General features: G+C 46.3%; 1 protein-coding gene across 1 annotated transcript in view; it reads left to right on the top strand.

The window, feature by feature from the left end:
- The window catches only part of LOC126108116 (uncharacterized), a 212891-nt gene that overhangs the window by 87227 nt on the left and 106815 nt on the right, over positions 1-18849 (top strand). Inside the window, exons 4-7 of the mRNA XM_049913347.1 lie at positions 1705-1773; positions 3946-4014; positions 6790-6846; positions 12624-12683. Of these exons, the coding sequence (XP_049769304.1) occupies positions 1705-1773; positions 3946-4014; positions 6790-6846; positions 12624-12683 (255 nt within the window). The remainder of the gene's footprint in view (positions 1-1704; positions 1774-3945; positions 4015-6789; positions 6847-12623; positions 12684-18849) is intronic.

The following is an 18849-nucleotide window of genomic DNA, read 5'->3' as shown; positions in this document are numbered from 1 at the left end:
TACCACTACATTAAAAACTATGTATCGAAGAATGTTGCAAAAGTACACCTGTTCTCAGACGGAGCACTTGGTCAAAATAAGAATAATACTATACACCATAGTGAGGATGTACCTTGCGTTAACAGACACTGAAAAATTAAAAAAAGAAAGAAAAACAATCTCAGATTTCCCAAAATAAGTCACTTGTGACCATGTGTGTGGAATATTGCAGAGACGAATACGGGGATGTGACAGAGTTTACACCCCTAAAGAGTATGTGGGTATCATAGCAAACAGTATTTCTGAAGTTACAGTTGCTATGGCAGAATGTGAAGACATAATGGACTTTGACACATGAAGGCTTTGTCATTACAAAAAAAGTACAATCTAGGGAAACAGCACATCTCAAGACACCCCTGTGAAGAGAAAAAAGAAATTCTGTGGCAGTGTTTAAAGAATTTAGTTATGAAGTAACAAAACAGGGAGTCGTGACAGTCTGCCCTTTTATAAACGGCTGCGTCAGTTACTCTTTAATCTGGCAAAAAGTATACTTGCTTCATTTCAAATTGGCTTGCAAAGGCTATGTGATGGAAAAAGGTTAGAATTGATAAAATAGAAAATTGAAGATATTCAGAAAATGGTTAAGTACATCCATGGAGAAGATGCTGAGATTTTTTTATGAAGAGATATTGAAATGACCCACTGCAAGTGATAACTCTATATGATAAATTATGAACTATCCAGAACTTTGAATTCTATGAAGTAGCTGTTTTCATGTTCAGTTGAAGATAATTTTCAATTAGTTAATCAATGAATTTGAGTTTTAGTCCAGAAAGGTATAATTTTGAATATATACTCATGAAAAGTGCTGAAGTCCCTTGTTGACTGGTGAAAGGAACTATGTTACAATTCAGTTTTTTTTTCATAAGCTATTTTCAGAAGACATGAAAATTATTTTCATTCACAGTATGTATGAGTAGTGAACAACAAGTGTCAAAAATTTCAATTCAGTCTGTCAAATAGTTTATCAATAACAGTTCGTTGTCTCCACTGAAAAGTAAGGAAAAGTTACACAGTTCCTTTTTCCACTGACTGATTCAACGATTCAATTGATGAAGAGGTTCTGAGTCAAACTGAGGACAAAGCAACATTACAGCACAATGTGGCCAGAAGAAGCAGTTGGTCACGAGGACACATTCTGAGACACTGAGGAATCCTTAATTTGGTAGTGGAAGGAAGTGCAGGGGTATAAATTGTAGAGGGAGACAGAGACTGGAATACATTAAGCAGCTTCTAATTGGTGTGGCATACAGGAGTTGTGCAGAGATGGAGAGCCTTGCAAAGGACAGACTGGTGCGAAGAGCTGCATTAAATACAGACTGCGAACAAAGTATAAGGAGTAAAGCTAACTACGTACTTCACAGTAGAGGTGGCGTTTGTTGACAAGCACGTAAATGAGGCTGAAATCACCAATAAGCTTTTGCTCAATGTCATTCCTCATCGTTTGTACTCCATGCAGAACAAATTGTGTGTGTGTGTGTGTGTGCGCGTGTGCGTGTGCGTGTGCGCGTGCGCGCGTGTGTGTGAGTGTTCTGAATGTTAAATTGTTCAAATATAAGATCGAATGAACCATTTACCATTGCTTCCACACATAAGGTGTATACTTTCTAGATATTAGCCAATGTAAGGGGTGAGCCTTTACTAAGGAAAGACATTTTGTTTCAGGAATTTGGGGATAAGGTGATAGAGCTGTTTGGTCTCGATAATGTATCGGCTGATGCAAATAGTCTCAAGGTAAGCTATGTCCCTTCCAGATTTAAACTTCTGTATGTAATATGTAAGAAGCATATTAAGTTGTGAATAGTAGATTGGTTCATTAAGAATTACATAGTGGAACACTTCAATTTTTATAATTTACATACAATACATGTACAAAACGTGTATCAAAACACTTGTCAGAGACTTTTCCATATCTGACATAGGTTTTCTGAATTTACCTTGGACATTAAAAGTTTTTGCAACGCAAAGTGGTGAAATTTATAGATCAAGTTAGTGGTGTACATGAGTATTCTGCACAACAGTGTTGTGAGCATTAGCTGAGAGGTGTGATGGGAAGAAGGGGGTGTGTCAGTAGCCGGCTCTGCACAGCCAATGAGGGAACAGTGGGCAGATGTGTTTCCAAACAAGAGACAAAGGAATAGTGGCACATTCTCACATCAATATAGATGTGAGATCTGCTGTGTATGTGAAAAAAGCAGCTAAGCTCTGATTGCACCGTTGACAACTATCTTAGAAATCATGACATACTCAAAAGAAACAACCAAGTATTCGTGGCTACCAAGTATATAGATGCCAATGCTGCTCATAGAAATAAGTTGCCTCCTTTCTTGCCTCCCTTTGGTTAGGTGAAATGGTTGTCCCATTGGGTATGTGAAGCTGACGATTGCTAATTTGTCAGCAGTAAAGAAACACCACTGTGGCTGATTCTGGTGCCGATCTACACTTTAGCCTGAGATTGTTTGTGTGGTATTCGCATCTGTTGGCTTCACCAACTGGCTACCAAATGCTGCCTTCCAACATAACCTAGACAACCAGTTACGCTAAAGATTGTTCTGTCACCAAAACTGGGACTTCAGGGGTTGATGTCCAATACCACACTCCTGCCATTGATTGTAGTTCAGTTAAAGAAGCTCCCAATCTGTAGAGTCTTACCATACTCTCTTGTTTTGTTGTTTGCAGATTTCGACACGCCAGAATGATCAAGATTCAGCACAGATAATAATCAAAGAGGAAACTGTAAATACGACTGTGTTTTTCATTGTAATTTTTTTATTGTATGTTCTATTTATTTACTTTCTGAAATTCAGGTCTCTGTAAAGTGATGTAAACACTCACAACTAAATACTGTGTGACAAATTTTGTTAAAATTAATTCTATGACCACCTAATATAAAAATGTGAATCTCATTATCAGTATACAACACCAGTCATCAAGGGTGTGGTGTTGGGGAACTTAAAAGTGTATTTACAAATTTTCTTGGCTAAAGGTATATACTTCACTATATATTTATATGTAAAAAGGTAGCAGCACCTGTTGGACAATGCATCCAATTCAGTTATATTCTTTATTCACCATTGACCTCTTATAGAAGAATAGGTGTAGACATTAAATGTACAGTTAACAGCTTTACAGTGAGGTTCTTATAATTCAATTCCACATCTTTAAGAAATATTGGTAATGTTTATTTTAAATGTTCTGATATCTTGTAAAATGGGTTTTCAGGGACAAGTTGTAATTCAGAAAGTTGAAAATATTACATAGCAAGTGCTGAGCAGATATTGGAAATTTACTAAAATGTTTTAAGCGTGTTATTTTATGTGAGTTTGCAGTATGTCAGTCTGTCTTGGGGTATTGAAGTCCAGTTTGTCTTTAACTTTCTTAAGTTGTATATTTTTTCTGGTGTAAAGTGGTTGTAGCTTTGCAGAAGCCACGCAGAAATAAAAAGGTTTGCACAGTGTAGACTACTGCTGACAGCTGCATGATGTGGAACTCCTTTTAGACTGAGGACAAAATGCAAGAAGTGAAGCCAACTGTATTCTTCATAGTAGAGAGGCATTTGTTGACAAATGTAAAAATACAGCTGAAATCAGTGATAAGCGTCCGATTAATGTCATTATTCAGAAGTAACTGTCAACTTAAGGTGTGGTGCTGGGACAAAGTAGCTGTGTGTTAGTTTGTAGTTAATTTTAATTCTTCCAATATTTGTTTTCTGTGCAAAAACACCTGTGTTGCTAGTAATGATTGCAAGTGTGTGTTTAGGGATCAAAATATTATTCAGATGAATGAATAAATGAACTATTTATCATAACTTTCACACGTAAGGTGTGCAGTTTTAAGGTGCGCAATTTGTAGATACTAGCCAATGTCAGGGTTGAGCCTTTACTAAGATAAGACATTTTGTTTCAGGAATTTGGGGATAAGGTGATAGAGCTTTTGGGTCTCACAAGTGTATCAGCCGATACAAATGGTGCCAAGGTAAGCTATGTCCCTTCCAGATACAGTACTTTTGTATGTAATATACAGGGTGTTCATTTTAATTGAAGACATTGAAATATTGCAAACTAAAAATTAGATAAAAAAAAGTTACAGTTCCAATTTGTTTATCTTGGAGGGTGACTTTCACTGATAAAACAATTCCCACCACCCCCACCACCACCACCACCACCACCACCACCACCACCATGCATGTGGGGGGGGGGGGGGAGAAGTTTTGAAATCTTCAATGGGAACCCCTGTTTTTTTTAAATTGCAGATTAAGATTTATGCAGCAAAATCTGCATATGTTTGGCCTGAAGCATTTTCTTCATTTTACCACAGATGGCACTGTAATTGGAGGAATAGAAATGGATACGCAGTCATAATTTGCAACATGTTACTCAATAACCCTTTAATATTCAGTGGCACATGGACCCACCTCTGTGCTGTGAGGGTAGTACAGGCCAATATTCAATAACTTCTAATTGGAAATCCCATCCACAATGTTGTATTCCGTCGTCATATCAAAAAAAAAATTTTTTTTTCATCTGATCTGTAGTTGTCGAGTAATTTTGTTGTCTTTACATAAAATGAACACCCTGTATAAGGAAGATATTAAGTTGTGAATTGTACATTGGTTTGGTAAAAGTTATTTAGTGGACTGTCACCCCCATCCATTTTCGATTGTCTACGTATGATGTATGTAAATAATACGCATAAAAGTAGGAGGGTCACTCCAAAAGAAATGCACACTATTTTTGTAAAAATACAGTTTTCATTCTGCATGTGTGAAAGTTTTGCAGTGTGTAGATACATCCTTCCCGCTTGTTTTCAAACTCAGTTCAACTTGTTCCCGTGAGTGGCGCCGTCACAGCATGTCTTCAAGATGGCTGCTACACTTGACATTCGTCACAAGCAACGTGCTGTCATATAATTACTGTGCTATGAAAACGAGACAGTGGGAAACATCGACAAGAGGTTGAAAAAGGTGTACTGAGATGCTGCTGTCGATAGCAGTACAGTTAGTTGGTGGGTGAGCAGGTTACGTGATGAAAGCGGGCACGGCAATATTGAGGATTGTCCTCGCAGTGGCAGGCCTCGTACTGCACCCACTCCACCCAATGTGAGAGAGTTAACGAATTGGTGGCGGCTGACAGACACATCACAATGAACGAATTGTCACGCTACGTTGGGATAGGGGAAGGAAGAGTTTGCAGAATACTGAAAGTGTTGGCGTTAAAAAAGGTTTGTGCCAGATGGGTTCCCAGGATGTTGACAGTGGCTCACAAAGAAACAAGAAAAACGGTATGCAGCGAACGTTTTGAACAATACGAGAATGGTGGAGATGAATTTCTTGATGAAACTTGGCTCCATCATTTTTCACCAGAGATGAAGAGGCAATCAGTGGAGTGGCATCGTGCAAATTCACCCGAGGAAAAAAAATTCAAAACCACTCCTTCTGCTGGAAAAGTTATGGCTACGGTGTTTTTCCATTCCGATGGACTCTTGCTTGTGGACATCGTGCTGAGTGGAACCACCATAAATTCTGATGCATATGTGACAACACTGAAGAAACTTAAAGCTCGATCAACTCATGTTCGACCACATCAGCAAAAGCAGGATGTTTTGCTGTTGCACGACTATGCACGGCCACATGTCAGTCAAAAAACCGTGGAAGTGATCACAAAACTCAGATGGGCAACACGGAAACACCCGCTTTACAGTCCTGACCTGGCTCCGTGTGACTATCATCTCTTTGGGAAACTGAAAGACACTCTTCGTGGAACAAGGTTTGAAGATGATGACTCCCTTGTGCACTCTGCCAAACAGTGCCTCCAACAGGTTGGTCCAGAATTTTACCGTGCGGGTATACAGGCGCTAGTTCCGAGATGGCGTAAGGCAGTTGAGAGGGATGGAAATTATGTGGAAAATGAAAATATTGTTCCTAAAGGATGTATCTACATACTGTAAAACTTTCAAACATGTAGAATAAAAGATGGATTTAAAAAAAATAGTGTGCATTTCTTTTGGAGTGACCCTCGTACACTTCGGGACTTACCAATTATCTAATACAGGTTATGTCAATTTATCTTGGTACCTACTGCATGCAGCACTATTCTCAACACTCGCAGTGTCGTATTGGGGGGGGGGGGGGGGGGGGGCTGGCGGAAGTAAAGGAGTTGTGTTAGCTGCTGTCTCTGTACCACCACTGAGAGGGCAATGGGCAGACTACATTTTTCCAAGCAAGGTATGGAGGAGTATTGCGATATTGTCAAGTCAATAGTGATGTGAAATCCACTACGGAAAAATAATCTGTGCTCCCAGGTCCCATCTTAACAACCGCTTCAGACATTGTGACATACTCAGAAGAAACAACTGAGATTATAGACTTCCAAGCAGCTCGTACAAATATATTGTCTTTTCTCACCTCTCGTTGGTTATGTGAAACTATCATCCCATTGGATACATGCAGCTGACATATTGCCACCCTATGAGCAGTAGGGAAAGACCGTTGTGACCAGTGCTGTCTCTGATCTAGACTTTAGCCTGACAACCTATATTTGGCATTCACATTCAGTAGCTTCACCAACTCGTAACTAACTTATTACGTGCTAACTTAACCCAAACACTCTTCACCACGGATCAGGCTGTCATCACAACAGAGATTTCAGGGGGTGGGGACCAATATCACACTCTAGCATTTGCTTACATTTCAGTTAAAGCAGCTGTAATTCTGTAGGAGGAGGCTAATCTACTCATTTGTTTTGTTCACAGGTTTCTACGTTTCAGAATGATCATGAATCAGCACAGATAATAATCAAAGAGGAAATTGTAAGTACTTTTGTGTTTGTTACTCATTGAAATTTTTTATTTCATTAAAGTCGATTTATTTATTTTCGTAAGTTCTGCACACTGTAATATTCTTCCAACTGTATGTGGTACAGCAAATTTTGCTAAATATTTACAGGCATCTAACGTAAAAACTTGCATTTTAATACCAGTGGTCCACTTTGTGTATGGTCATCGGTGGGCTGGTATTGAAAACTGGTACTTGTATTTACGAACCTCACAGATTTTTGGGCCTTTTTTTATACGAAAAGTTAGTGATAAGACTAATCTTATGCACAGGATTTGGCATGTGATTCAATCGTAGCCAAGTACAAGAGAGGGAGGGTGGGGTAGGGCAATATACTAAAAGTTTAAAACTCAGAACTACCTTTTATGATGCATTTTGAATGTGAGGTCGATAAACTGACTGGTGGCAGATCAGAATACTACCCCAGAGAGAGATCTGTCGGGAACACATTGTAGATGCAAGTGACCTCTTTCAAGTAAACTTCCACAAGGTAATTGTAGAAAAGCTGCTTCTGCAAATTTTTTGATGTTGAAGTGCCCCCCTCCACCAAGACTCCCAGAAGTAACTTCTGCAAGTTAGTGAAAGTGTTTTCTTGCTGCAAGTAACTGTCAGTTGCTGGAAGTTTTTCTCACACTTCCAGAAGATTTGAGAGTTCAGTATCGGTTTGAAAATCTCTGTTTCAAAAAGGAGAAAAGCATAAAGTTAGATGGGCCAAAATGAATGTAATATTGAAACCCTGAATCATATATAATGGCCAGTTCAGCCATTGCTGATTACTTTTTTTACAAGAAGCAGCAGAAGAGCAGTACGGGTGTCTTAAAATTTTAGCTGAGTTTTTTAATGTTACCACAAACACAATGCATTTGTTTGTAATAAAAGAAATTAGTACTGTTTGTGAAAAGTGGAGAAATGAAAGGTGATCAATTGATGGTATACAGTAGCTTGTTGCATTTTTGTGTCCTGTTTCCAATTATCTAATTGTAAAATAGAGAAGAGGCATTCAAAATTTGTGTAAGACATTCTCAGAAAGGTTTTAGGCTGAGCAACGCTCTCCAGTTTTAGTTTGTCGATATTGTTTCTTGAGAATTTAAATATGTATCCCTCTGTATCTGTTCCTTCACCCAGACATTTCCTTTTTTACTGAAATCTTTTTCATCAAGATTTGTCTTGCACAAACAGTGTTGCTGTTCTTAAGCATGTTACAGTATCCTTGCTCTTGTCTACCTGTGATTCAACTAAGTAAAACACTTCTGCAAGTACTTCCAACAAGTTCCTGGAACATAACCTGTGCAAGCTTTTGTTGTAATGTGAATACTTCAGGAAATAGTTGCACAAGTTGCTTGTGGAAGTTACACGGTAGTGGATACATGCCTCAGATGAAACAGGCTTAAATAGATTAGTTCACTTGCACTCTTTCTTATTAGCATTCAGTTTCATGGTGTGTGTGTTTGTGTATGGAGTACCATTAAACTTCATTGTTACTGCAATGTTGGTATATGGCTAACAGTACGGAATAAATGCAAAATTTAGAAATTTGCTAACAATAAATCCCAAATATTAATTGATATAACCAATCTGAATTAGTTTGAACTTGTAATTATGAAGCAGTATGTTTTTAAAATGCACAATAATTAATGGAACAATAAGAACAGCCACTACCAGCAACAGGTATTGGAAAAGAATAGTGATGTATTGCAGTAAGAGGTTAATTTCACCGCAAACTGTATTCAAAGAATAATTTTTATTTTATAAGGGGTGCAGTTAGAATGAGATTCTCACTAATGTCATTTGGTAATTACTGTGAAAGCAGCAGTGGTCACCTGTCATATTTCAATAACAGGTTACATCATCTTCTTTGTGCTCTCATTTCAGAGCTACAACTATGCTCAGCATGCTAGCCGCCACTGGACTACCGTTCAGTAAAGGTCACCATCAGGCAAAGATAACTTTCAACATTTTGTGAAATGAAAGTCACTTGTTCTCTCTCTCACACACACACACACACACACACACACACACACACACACACACACAGTGAAACACTGTTAGCAAATGGGAACGTTGAAAGTTGTATTTATGGTTTAAATACTACTACAGAATCCAGATTTGCAATAACAAACAAGGCTTGAGGTGAGAGAGGATGTGGAGACAGGAGATGGACACAGGGGTTGGAAGAAATGGACATATATTAGTTTGTGCATCTAAACATTTATTACAGTAATCGGTAAAAATTTGAAGTACATATTGAGATTTTTGATAACAGGGTTACCATTTTATATATTATATGTATTTATAAAATATATGTATTAAAATATACATAAATTAAGCCGGCCAGGGTGGCCGAGGGGTTCTAGGCGCTACAGTCTGGAACCGCGCGACCGCTACGATCGCAGGTTTGAATCCTGCCTCGGGTATGGATGTGTGTGATGTCCTTAGATTAGTTAGGTTTAAGTAGTTCTAAGTTCTAGGGGACTGATGACCTTAGAAGTTAAGTCCCATAGTGTTCAGAGCCATTTTAACCTCTGCGTCGGAGAATTATGCCTCAGCCTTTCGCACACTCGAACGACGACTGGAAGGGAACATCCTCTCATTCACTACACACTGCAGTGAATCCTATAACGCCCCATTTACAGAGTGGGAGCTCCTCAGTGCCCTTGCACATTGCCCCGACACAGCTCCTGGGCCTGATCGCATCCACAGCCAGATGATTAAACATCTCTCATCTGACTACAAGTGACACCTTCTCGTCATCTTCAACCGGATCTGTGATGGCGTCTTTCCATCGCAACGGCAGGGGAGCTCCATCATTCTGGTGCTCAAACCCGGTAAAAACCCACTCGATGTGGATAGCTATCGGCCCACCAGCCTCACCGACGTTCTTTGTAAGCTGCCGGAACGTACCGTATGTCGGCAGTCGGGTTGGGTCCTGGAGTCACGTTGCCTGCTGGCTCCGTGTCAGGGCGGCTTCCGCCAGGGTCGCTCTACCACTGATAATCTTGCGTCCATCGAGTCTGCCATCCTTACAGCTGTTTCCAGACGGCAACACCCGATTGCCGTCCTTTTTGACTTACTTAAAGCATACGACAGGACTTGGCGACATCGTATCCTTGCCACATTGTACGAGTGGGGTCTCCGGGGACCGCTCCAGATTTTCATCCAAAACTTACTGATGCACCGTACTTTCAGAGTCCAAGTTGGTGACTCCCATAGTTCCATCTGTAGCCAGGAGAATGGAGTCCTGCAGGGCTCTATATTGAGTACCCCTCTGTTTTTAGGAGCCATTAACAGCCTAGCAGCAGCTGTCGGGCCCTCCGTCTCACCTTCTCTCTATGCAGACGACTTCTGCATTCCGTACTGCTGCTCCAGTACTGGTGCTGCTGAGCTGCCTCCGTGGAGCCATCCACGAGGCGCAGTCACGGGCTCTAACCCACGGCTTCCAGTTTTCAGCCGCAAAGTCGTGTGTCGTGCACTTCTGTCGGTGTTGTAGCGTTCACCCGAAACCCACACTTTACCTTAGTGACGAGCCACTCACTGTAGTGTAGACATATCGATTCCTAGGACCGGTTTTTGACACTCGATTGACTTCGCTCCCTCATCTTCGTCAGCTTGAGCAGAAATGCTGGCGGCACCTCGATGCACTCCGTTACCTGAGCAACACCGATTGGGGTGCAGATTGCCGTACACTGCTGCAACTCTACAGAGCCCTTGTCCGATCTCGAATTGACTTTGGGAGTGTGGTTTATATTTCGGCAGTGCCTTCAGCGTTACATTCTCTCGGCCTGTGCACCAATGTGGGGTTCGACTAGCGACAGGAGCTTTTAGGACGAGTCCGGTGACCAGTGTACTGGTGGAGGCTGCTGTCCGTCCACTGCAGACCAGACGTGTGCAACTGCTCGCCAGTTACGCAGCACACGTTCGTAGTTCCCCCGAGCATCCGAATTACTGTCTCCATTTCCCGCCCGCGGCAGTCCGTCTCCCGCTTCGGCGGCCCAGATCGGGCCTGACGATTGCGATTCGCGTGCGGTCGCTTCTCTCTGAACTGGAGTCCTTCCTTTTACCGCCTCTACTTGCGGTCTGTTCACGTACGCCTCCACGGTGTACGCCTCGGCCGCAGCTTCGTCTGGCCCTTTCACGTGGCCCTGAGGACTCTGTTAACCCCGTCACTCTCTGCTGTCACTTCCTCTCGATCTCGACACGCCTCGTGACAGACCCGCAGGTGCCGAAAAGTTAGCATCTCTGAACGAATATCGATAGCTGAAAAGCTGGCACAGCTCAGAGAAGTTGGTAACGTCATTGGAAAGAGAAAAATTAGTGTGTGGGTGAAAATACACCATCGAGGGGAACAGTAGTTCGTAAGTTAATGTCAAAGTTTCTGTAATGAAACCTTATAATTGTGTAAATGCACGGTGTCTGTTCTTTTGGACGTGTCCGAAAGAACAGACATCACGAGGAATCCACACCTTTAATACACATTATGTAAATTAAGGTGGAGGGGGGAGAAAGGAAAGGGCAGGAATTGTTGTCAGCTGCACCGATACTTTACGTGAAAGTGGTGGCGACGAGTGAACGTGTGTACCACACTGTCTCTTGGCCGCTATATCTCCTGCTTACTAGGTAGTCGCATCCAGACACAGTGTCTATCAGAATTGTGTGCACTGTCTCGGCACACCTCGGTGCCGACCCACGTTTCCACAGGATGCCACTTATCCGCAGTCCTCTTCGGTGTCCTCCACACTCACTAGTTTGAGATTCCTGCCGAGGTCGAACAGAATTGTGCTTCCCCATTGCAGGTGGTGGATTCGTGGCCCGTAGAGGCAAATCGATTATATAAACGCCCGATGTCTGTCCTTCGGACGTGAAAGAACAGACACCGAGCAGAATAAGCAGGCGTGATTTGTATTACCTAAATGGATGTAGAGAGGAAATCGGAGTACTTAGATGTCCCACTCGGCACTCCGTACGGTGTCAGTAGCTTTGTGCGGCACCCTTTGTGATGTGGACTTTTGCCGACTGAATCTGTCTGTGACACTAACACGAGAAGTTGCTCGAATGGAATAGTAAAATAAAATGAGAATTTTATCTGCCTATTTGTGGACTCTTGCAAATTTTCATCTTCTTCAGCATCTTCCCTACTTGTGTCTTTTGGGTGGTGGGACATTACTTGTTGTAGTTGTGTGTGAATATCGTGGTAATTTACACCGAAACCTGTTAACTGTTGATCTGTGCATACTTTGAACTAAGTAACATGCATCTTTGATTTAAAATGTTATCGAAAATGCAAACTGTATTTACTACGCTTATGTCGACCGATTTTTATGGCTATATTTTGATACCATTTCCGTTCTTGTCAGAGGGAAGTAGTATAACTCTTCCACCGGTGTGCTAAATCGACAAATGGTTTGCATTTGTTTATTGCGTGTAGAGCTGAAGGGAAACACTCCTAGAAAGCAAAATCGTGGTGACACATACTGGCCAGCATACCGCTGGAAAAGTGGGGTCAGACTAACGTTTCACCAGAATTTTGACACACAATTTAATTACAATTCTTTGCCAGAAGAAAATTAAACATAAATGCATCCAAGGTGCAGAACTCGGCTTCCATTGAAAGAATAATATTGAACCCACTTAAAATTTTCACTCCATACATAGCACTTAAGTTGTTTCAATCTGCTGAGAAACCTAGTGTGGGTTTCTCTTGAAGCACCTGAAATTTTGGTTGTTGTTAGATGTATTTAGACATTGTTTGTTGCAGGATTGTGACACTGACAACGGTTCTGTCAACGACTTGGATTCTCCGCATTTTGCAGGTGAGGTAAGTTCTCATTTGAAAGTTACCTGATGACCTCTAACTTACGGCTTTTCTTTTCTGTCTGTTACGTGTTCTGTAACTGCTTTGTCTTTCTGTTGTTACTGCTGCATAACCCCCCTGCGGGTTCGGGGGTAAGAATAGGCCCGCGGTATTCCTGCCTGTCGTAAGAGGCAACTAAAAGGAGTCTCAAACATTTCCGCTTTAATGTGATGGTCCCCTGTTGGGTTTGACCGCCATTTTTCCAAATTTCCGTTGCTAGTGCATGCCATTTGGGGAAGGACGCCTTACATGGTGTTTTTCTATTGGTCCATCATGCACCACCATCTCGCATGCTACCTATTGTCGTGTGTCGGGATTTACACCCAACATCTTCTGGGTTGCCTCCTTCTCATCTTGTGCGCAATCCTCTTCTTCGCGACCCCGACAACTGTGGACCCTTTCAACACCTAAAATCCAGCACGGTAGCCAGTCCGTTGTGGTGGGGTCGTCATGTACCCTCTTGGTGGTAGCCCCCTGACCACGCAGGGATCGCACTACAGATGCCAGAGCTGTTTCCTCCCCACACATGCCAAGGAGTATGTGCCCATCTTGTCTGGGGCATGGGGACTCTGGGCAACGGGATATCGGCCAGGCTGGGTGGCGCCCTTGGGGAGAGCCCTCGTTCGGAGTAGGTGGCATCTGGGCGGATGTGGCGCAATAAATCACACCAAGCTGGTGGTCGCACGGCCACCAGCGTCTCTAAGCGAGGCAGAGTAGACTTTGATGCTGCGCAATATGACCCTCAGTCGTTCCCCTCGTTGGCGCCATGGGAGGGATGTAGATCTAGTGCCAAGCGGGAGCCTTATGTACCACAATACCTTGTCTGCAGCAGGACTGATGGTGACTCCTTTCTTACGACGAAGCCTCTGTTTTTTGTGGAACACCTGGAGGATAAGTTTGGGGAAGTGGCGGGGTTGTCTAAAATGAGGAATGGGTCCATCCTCCTTAAGACGTCCTCCCCAGCCCAGTCACGAGCGTTGCTCTTGTGTGATAAGCTGGGTGACGTCCCTGTTACCGTCACTCCCCACAGTAGCTTAAATATGGTCCAGGGGATTATTTGCCATCTTGACCTGTTATTACAGTCCGATGACGAGCTGAGAGCCGACTTGGAACGACGTGGTGTCCATTTTGTCCGTCGTGTACATAGAGGACCCAAGACTAACAGGGTGGCCACCGGTGCCTTTATCTTGGCCTTCAAGGGAGATGTCTTGCCCGAGAAGGTCAAGGTAATGGTTTACCGTTGTGACGTCAAACCCTACGTCCCTCCCCCGATGCGGTGCTTCCAGTGCTGGAAGTTTGGGCACATGTCCTCCCGTTGCCCATCCAGCGCCACATATCGAGATTGCGGATGCCCCTCTCATCCCGATTCTCCATGTGCGCCTCCGCCCGTATGTGTCAACTGTGGGGAGCAGCACTCTCCATGCTCGCCGGATTGCCCCGTTCTTCATAAGGAGCGGAAGATAATGGAATTTAAGACCCTGGATCGGCTTACTTATCGGGAGGCAAAACTGAAATATGAAAGGTTGTATCCTGCTTCCCTTCATTCATCTTATGCTGCAGCCACGTTATCGTCGCCCACGCGAGCGGCGGTTGTCGCCTCCTCTGTGCCGCCTTCAGTGGGCCCTCGGGGCCGTGCATCTCTGTCTGCCCTCTCGTGTCTGGGGGCAAGCCTTCCTCTGTTGCCCCCTTAGCAGTTGGGGGCAAACCCTCTTCTGTCGCTCGCCCCACGCTTACTTCGGGAGTGACATCTGCTCCACAACCGGGGGGCTCGATCCCTCCCCCTCCTTCTCCGCCGGCGTTGCCTCTGCCGGTTCCTCTCTCGCGGAAGGGGTCCCTCGGGGCTCTCCCTTCCTCCGTTTCTTCTCCTACCAAGCCAGATGTCAGCCAGTGGCTGAAGGTTCCGCCACCTGCTGGTCGTAGGGCTTCTGCGTCGTCGTCAGCCTCCGACGCTCCTTCAGAGAAGCTCTCCCAGCCCTCTCACCCTAAGGGCCGACGCGAGAAGAAGGAACAGAATGTGTCCAAGAAGAAGGACGTTCAGGGGGTTTCAGTACTGCCTGCTGTACATAGTCCTGGCTCCGGGGATGAGGTGGTGATCCTCGCCTCTGCCGCGGATCTCGCCCTCACGGAACCCTCGGGGGCCTTTCCTATGGACACAGCTGACTCTCCTCCGGTGGCGGCAGATGTCTCTGAGGCGCCGTCTGCCTCTTAGTCGCATTCACGCCCTCCCAGTCCCTTCCTGCTTCCATTCTCCAGTGGAACTGCGGTGGTTATTTCCGCCACCTGCCTGAGCTCCGGATGCTTCTGAGTGTTTCCCCTGTTCTTTGCATTGCTCTGCAGGAAACTTGGTTTCCTGCAGTGCGGACCCCCGCCCTTCGCGGTTATCGGGGATACTATAAGAACCGTGCTGCCTGTCAATGAGCGTCAGGTGGGGTTTGCCTCTTTGTTCACCACTCTGTCTGTAGCTCGCCAGTACCCCTTCAGACGCCTTTAGAGGCAGTTGCTGCCAGGGTTGAGCTCTCGCCGGCTATTACTGTTTGCTCTGTTTACATTCCTCCGGATGGGGAGCTCCCCCGACATGTCTTGGCTGCGCTGCTGGCTCAACTCCCGCCACCATTGCTGCTTCTGGGCGATTTCAATGGCCGTGGAGCATTTGTTGGCTCAGCTCGACCTTAGCCTCGTGAACACCGGTGCTCCCACGCATTTCAGTGTGGCCCACGGCTCGTTCTCGGCCATCGATCTCTCTCTTTGCAGCCCCGGACTTGTCCCATCCCTCCACTGGAGGGTGCATCCTGACCTGTGTGGTAGTGACAATTTTCCCATCTATTTGTCACTGCCCCAGTGTCATTCTTCTGGGCACCTGCCCCGCTGGGCTCTCCACAGGGCTGACTGGCCGGCTTTTACTTCCGCTGCAACCATTGAGTCTCCCCCACAGGGTGACATTGACGAGGCGGTCCTTGTCTTAACCACGTCAATTATTTCGGCGGCCGAGGCTGCCATCCCCCGCTCTTCTGGACTCCCTCGGAGGAAGGCTGTACCCTGGTGGTCGCCGGAGATTGCTGAGGCTATTCGCGACCGTAGGCGGGCTCTCCAGTGTCATAAGCGGCACCCGTCTCTAGAGTCCCTCATCGCCTTTAAGAGGCTCCGTGCCTTGGCCCGTTGTCTTATTGCACGGCGTAAGCAGGAGTGCTGGGAGAGGTACGTCTCATCCCTGGGCTCCCGTGTCTCCCCCTCGCTCGTGTGGTCCCGGATCCGGCGTATTTATGGATACCAGACCCCTATGGGTGTCCCTGGGGTCTCCCTGGACGGCGCTGTCTGCATGGACGCTGCCGCCATTGCTGAACACCTTGCTGCGCACTTTGCTCAGAGCTCTGCGACTGCAACTTATCCCCCTGCCTTTCGCTCTCTAAAGGAGCGAGCCGAGCAGACGCCGTTATCGTTCCACACGCGTCATTCTGAAAAATACAATGCTCCTTTCATCGAGAGGGAATTCCTCGCTGCCCTCGCCGATTGCCCTGATACAGCACCAGGACCAGACTGCATCCACGTGCAGATGCTGAAGCATCTTTCCAGGGACTGCCAGAGACACATCCTCACCATCTTTAACCGCATTTGGAGCGAGGGCGTGTTCCCGTCGCAATGGCGAGAGGGTCTTATTGTCCCCATCTTGAAGCCCGGTGCGGATCCGCTGGCAGTGGACAGCTATCGTCCCATTACCCTCACCAACGTTTTGTGCAAATTGCTCGAACGTCTGGTGGGGCGGCGTTTGTGTGGGGTCCTTGAGTCGCGCGGTCTCCTTGCTCCATCCCAGGGTGGCTTCCGTCGGGGCCGGTCTGCAGCGGACAGTTTGGTGCGGCTGGAATCCGCTATCCGTACGGCCTTTGCCCGACGTCAGCATCTCGTTGCTGTATTTTTTGATCTGCGGAAGGCGTATGACACCACATGGAGGCATCACATCCTTGCTACGTTACATGACTGGTGTCTTCGTGGTCAGCTCTCGGCTTTTCTTCAAACGTTTTTATTGCGCCGCTCTTTCCGGGTGCAAGTGGGTGCCGCCTCTAGTTCATCTTATATACAGGAAAATGGGGTCCCGCAGGGCTCGGTGTTGAGTGTCTCCTTATTTCTAGTGGCCATTAATGGTCTGGCTGCAGCCGTGGGGTCGTCGGTGTCTCCTTCTTTGTATGCCGACGACTTCTGCATCTCCTTTATCTCCACGACTACGGGAGTCGCCGAACGCAGGCTGCAAGTAGCCGTTCGCAAGGCAGCATCGTGGGCTCTGACTCACGGTTTTCAGTTCTCTGCAGCCAAGACTCGAGTTATGCACTTCTGCAGGCGTCGGACGGTCCACCCTCATCCTGAACTTTACCTCGACGGCCACCTGCTTGAAGTGGTGGAGACTTGCCGCTTCTTAGGACTCGTGTTTGATGCCCGGCTCACGTGGGTTCCTCATCTTACTCAGCTGAACCAAAAATGCTGGCGGCACCTCAACGCCCTCCGCTGCCTTAGCCACACGTCTTGGGGTGCAGATCGCTGCATGCTGCTGCGATTGTACAGAGCCCTTGTGCAGTCCCGGCTTGATTATGGGAGCCTGGCCTATGGGTCTGCATCACCCTCAGTGTTGAAGTTGTTAGACCCCATACACCACTGTGGGGTTCGGCTTGCAACTGGCGCTTTCCGTACGAGCCCCGTGGGTAGTCTACTGGTGGAGGCCGGGGTTCCCCCGCTGCGGATTCGCCGCCATCGACTGCTCGCCGACTATACTGTCCACGTGCATTGCTCGTCCGGCCATCCCAATCGTCGCCTGCTTTTCCCTGCCATGGTCCTCCATGCCCGAACGGCGACCTAGGTCTGGGCTTTCTATAGCTGTCCGCGTCCAGTCCCTGCTGTCCGAACTGGGGTCTTTCCCTCTTCTGCCTCCCTTCCGGGTCCGTGCACCTATGCCTCCCTGGTGTTTGCCCTGTCCGTCCGTCTGGGCTTGGCACAGGGACCCGAGGACTCGGTTCCACCTGTGGCCCTCCGTCGCCGTTTTCTTGCGCTCCTCACCTCATTTTTGGGCTGTGAGACTGTCTACACTGATGGTTCCCTGGTTGATGGTCGCACTGCCTACGCTTTTGCTCACGCTGCCCATGTTGAACAGCACTCCTTGCCGGCTGGCTGCAGTATTTTTACTGCAGAGCTGGTGGCCATATTGCGCGCTCTTGAGCATATGCGTTCCTGCTCAGGTACGTCCATCGTCATCTGCAGTGACTCCCTGAGCAGCCTCCAGGCCATCGACCGCTGCTATCCCTCTTCTCCTCTGGTGTCCTCTATTCGGGAGTCTGTTTCCGCCATTACCCGCTCTGGTCGTTCGGTGGTCTTTATTTGGATGCCAGGTCACGTTGGCATCCCGGGGAACGAACGTGTCGACAGGCTGGCCAAAGGGGCGATCGACGCCCCAGCTTTGGAAATCGGCCTCACAGCTCGCGATCAGCAGCTGGTGTTGCGCCGTAAGGTGCTTGGGATGTGGACTGCTGAGTGGCGTGGCATGACATCCCCAAATAAGCTGCGGGCTGTCAAGGAGACGACCGATGTGTGGCGCTCCTCCCTGCGGGCTTCTCGCAGAGACTGTGTTATATTGTGTCGGCTCCGCATCGGCCATACCTACCTGACGCGCGGCCATCTTTTGTGTCAGGAGGATCCCCCCCTGTGTTGGTGTGGGTCCCGGCTGACGGTCGCCCACATTTTGTTGGAGTGTCCCCGACTGCGCACCCTCCGGCAGTCTTTTAATCTCCCGGGCACTTTGCCTTTGGTTTTAAGCGAATGCCTCCGTGGCTGATGACGTTTTAAATTTTATCCGTGGTAGTCCTTTTTATGGTTCCATTTAGGGAGGTCCTGCTCCTTTCCCTTTGTGTGTCTCTTGTCCTCGAGTCTCTCCTATTTGGTTGCAGATTTTAGTGTGTAGTCAGTTGGTTGACTCTTTCCCTTTTTTGTTGTCTTGGTCAGTCAACCAGTCTCCGGCCGTCTTCTTTTCTTCTGTTTCTTTTTGTCTGGTGTTCATCTGTACTCTTCGTGTCTGTCGTGTTCGTTACCGCATTTGTGTTCTTTTAGGGCCTGGGGGGGAGTCTCCTTCCCCTTGGGGTTTTACCTGCTTCGT

The sequence above is a fragment of the Schistocerca cancellata genome, chromosome 11, assembly GCF_023864275.1.
Source record: "Schistocerca cancellata isolate TAMUIC-IGC-003103 chromosome 11, iqSchCanc2.1, whole genome shotgun sequence".
In the NCBI taxonomy this organism is placed as follows: domain Eukaryota; kingdom Metazoa; phylum Arthropoda; class Insecta; order Orthoptera; family Acrididae; genus Schistocerca; species Schistocerca cancellata.
This window is presented reverse-complemented; position numbering and strand designations above follow the sequence as displayed.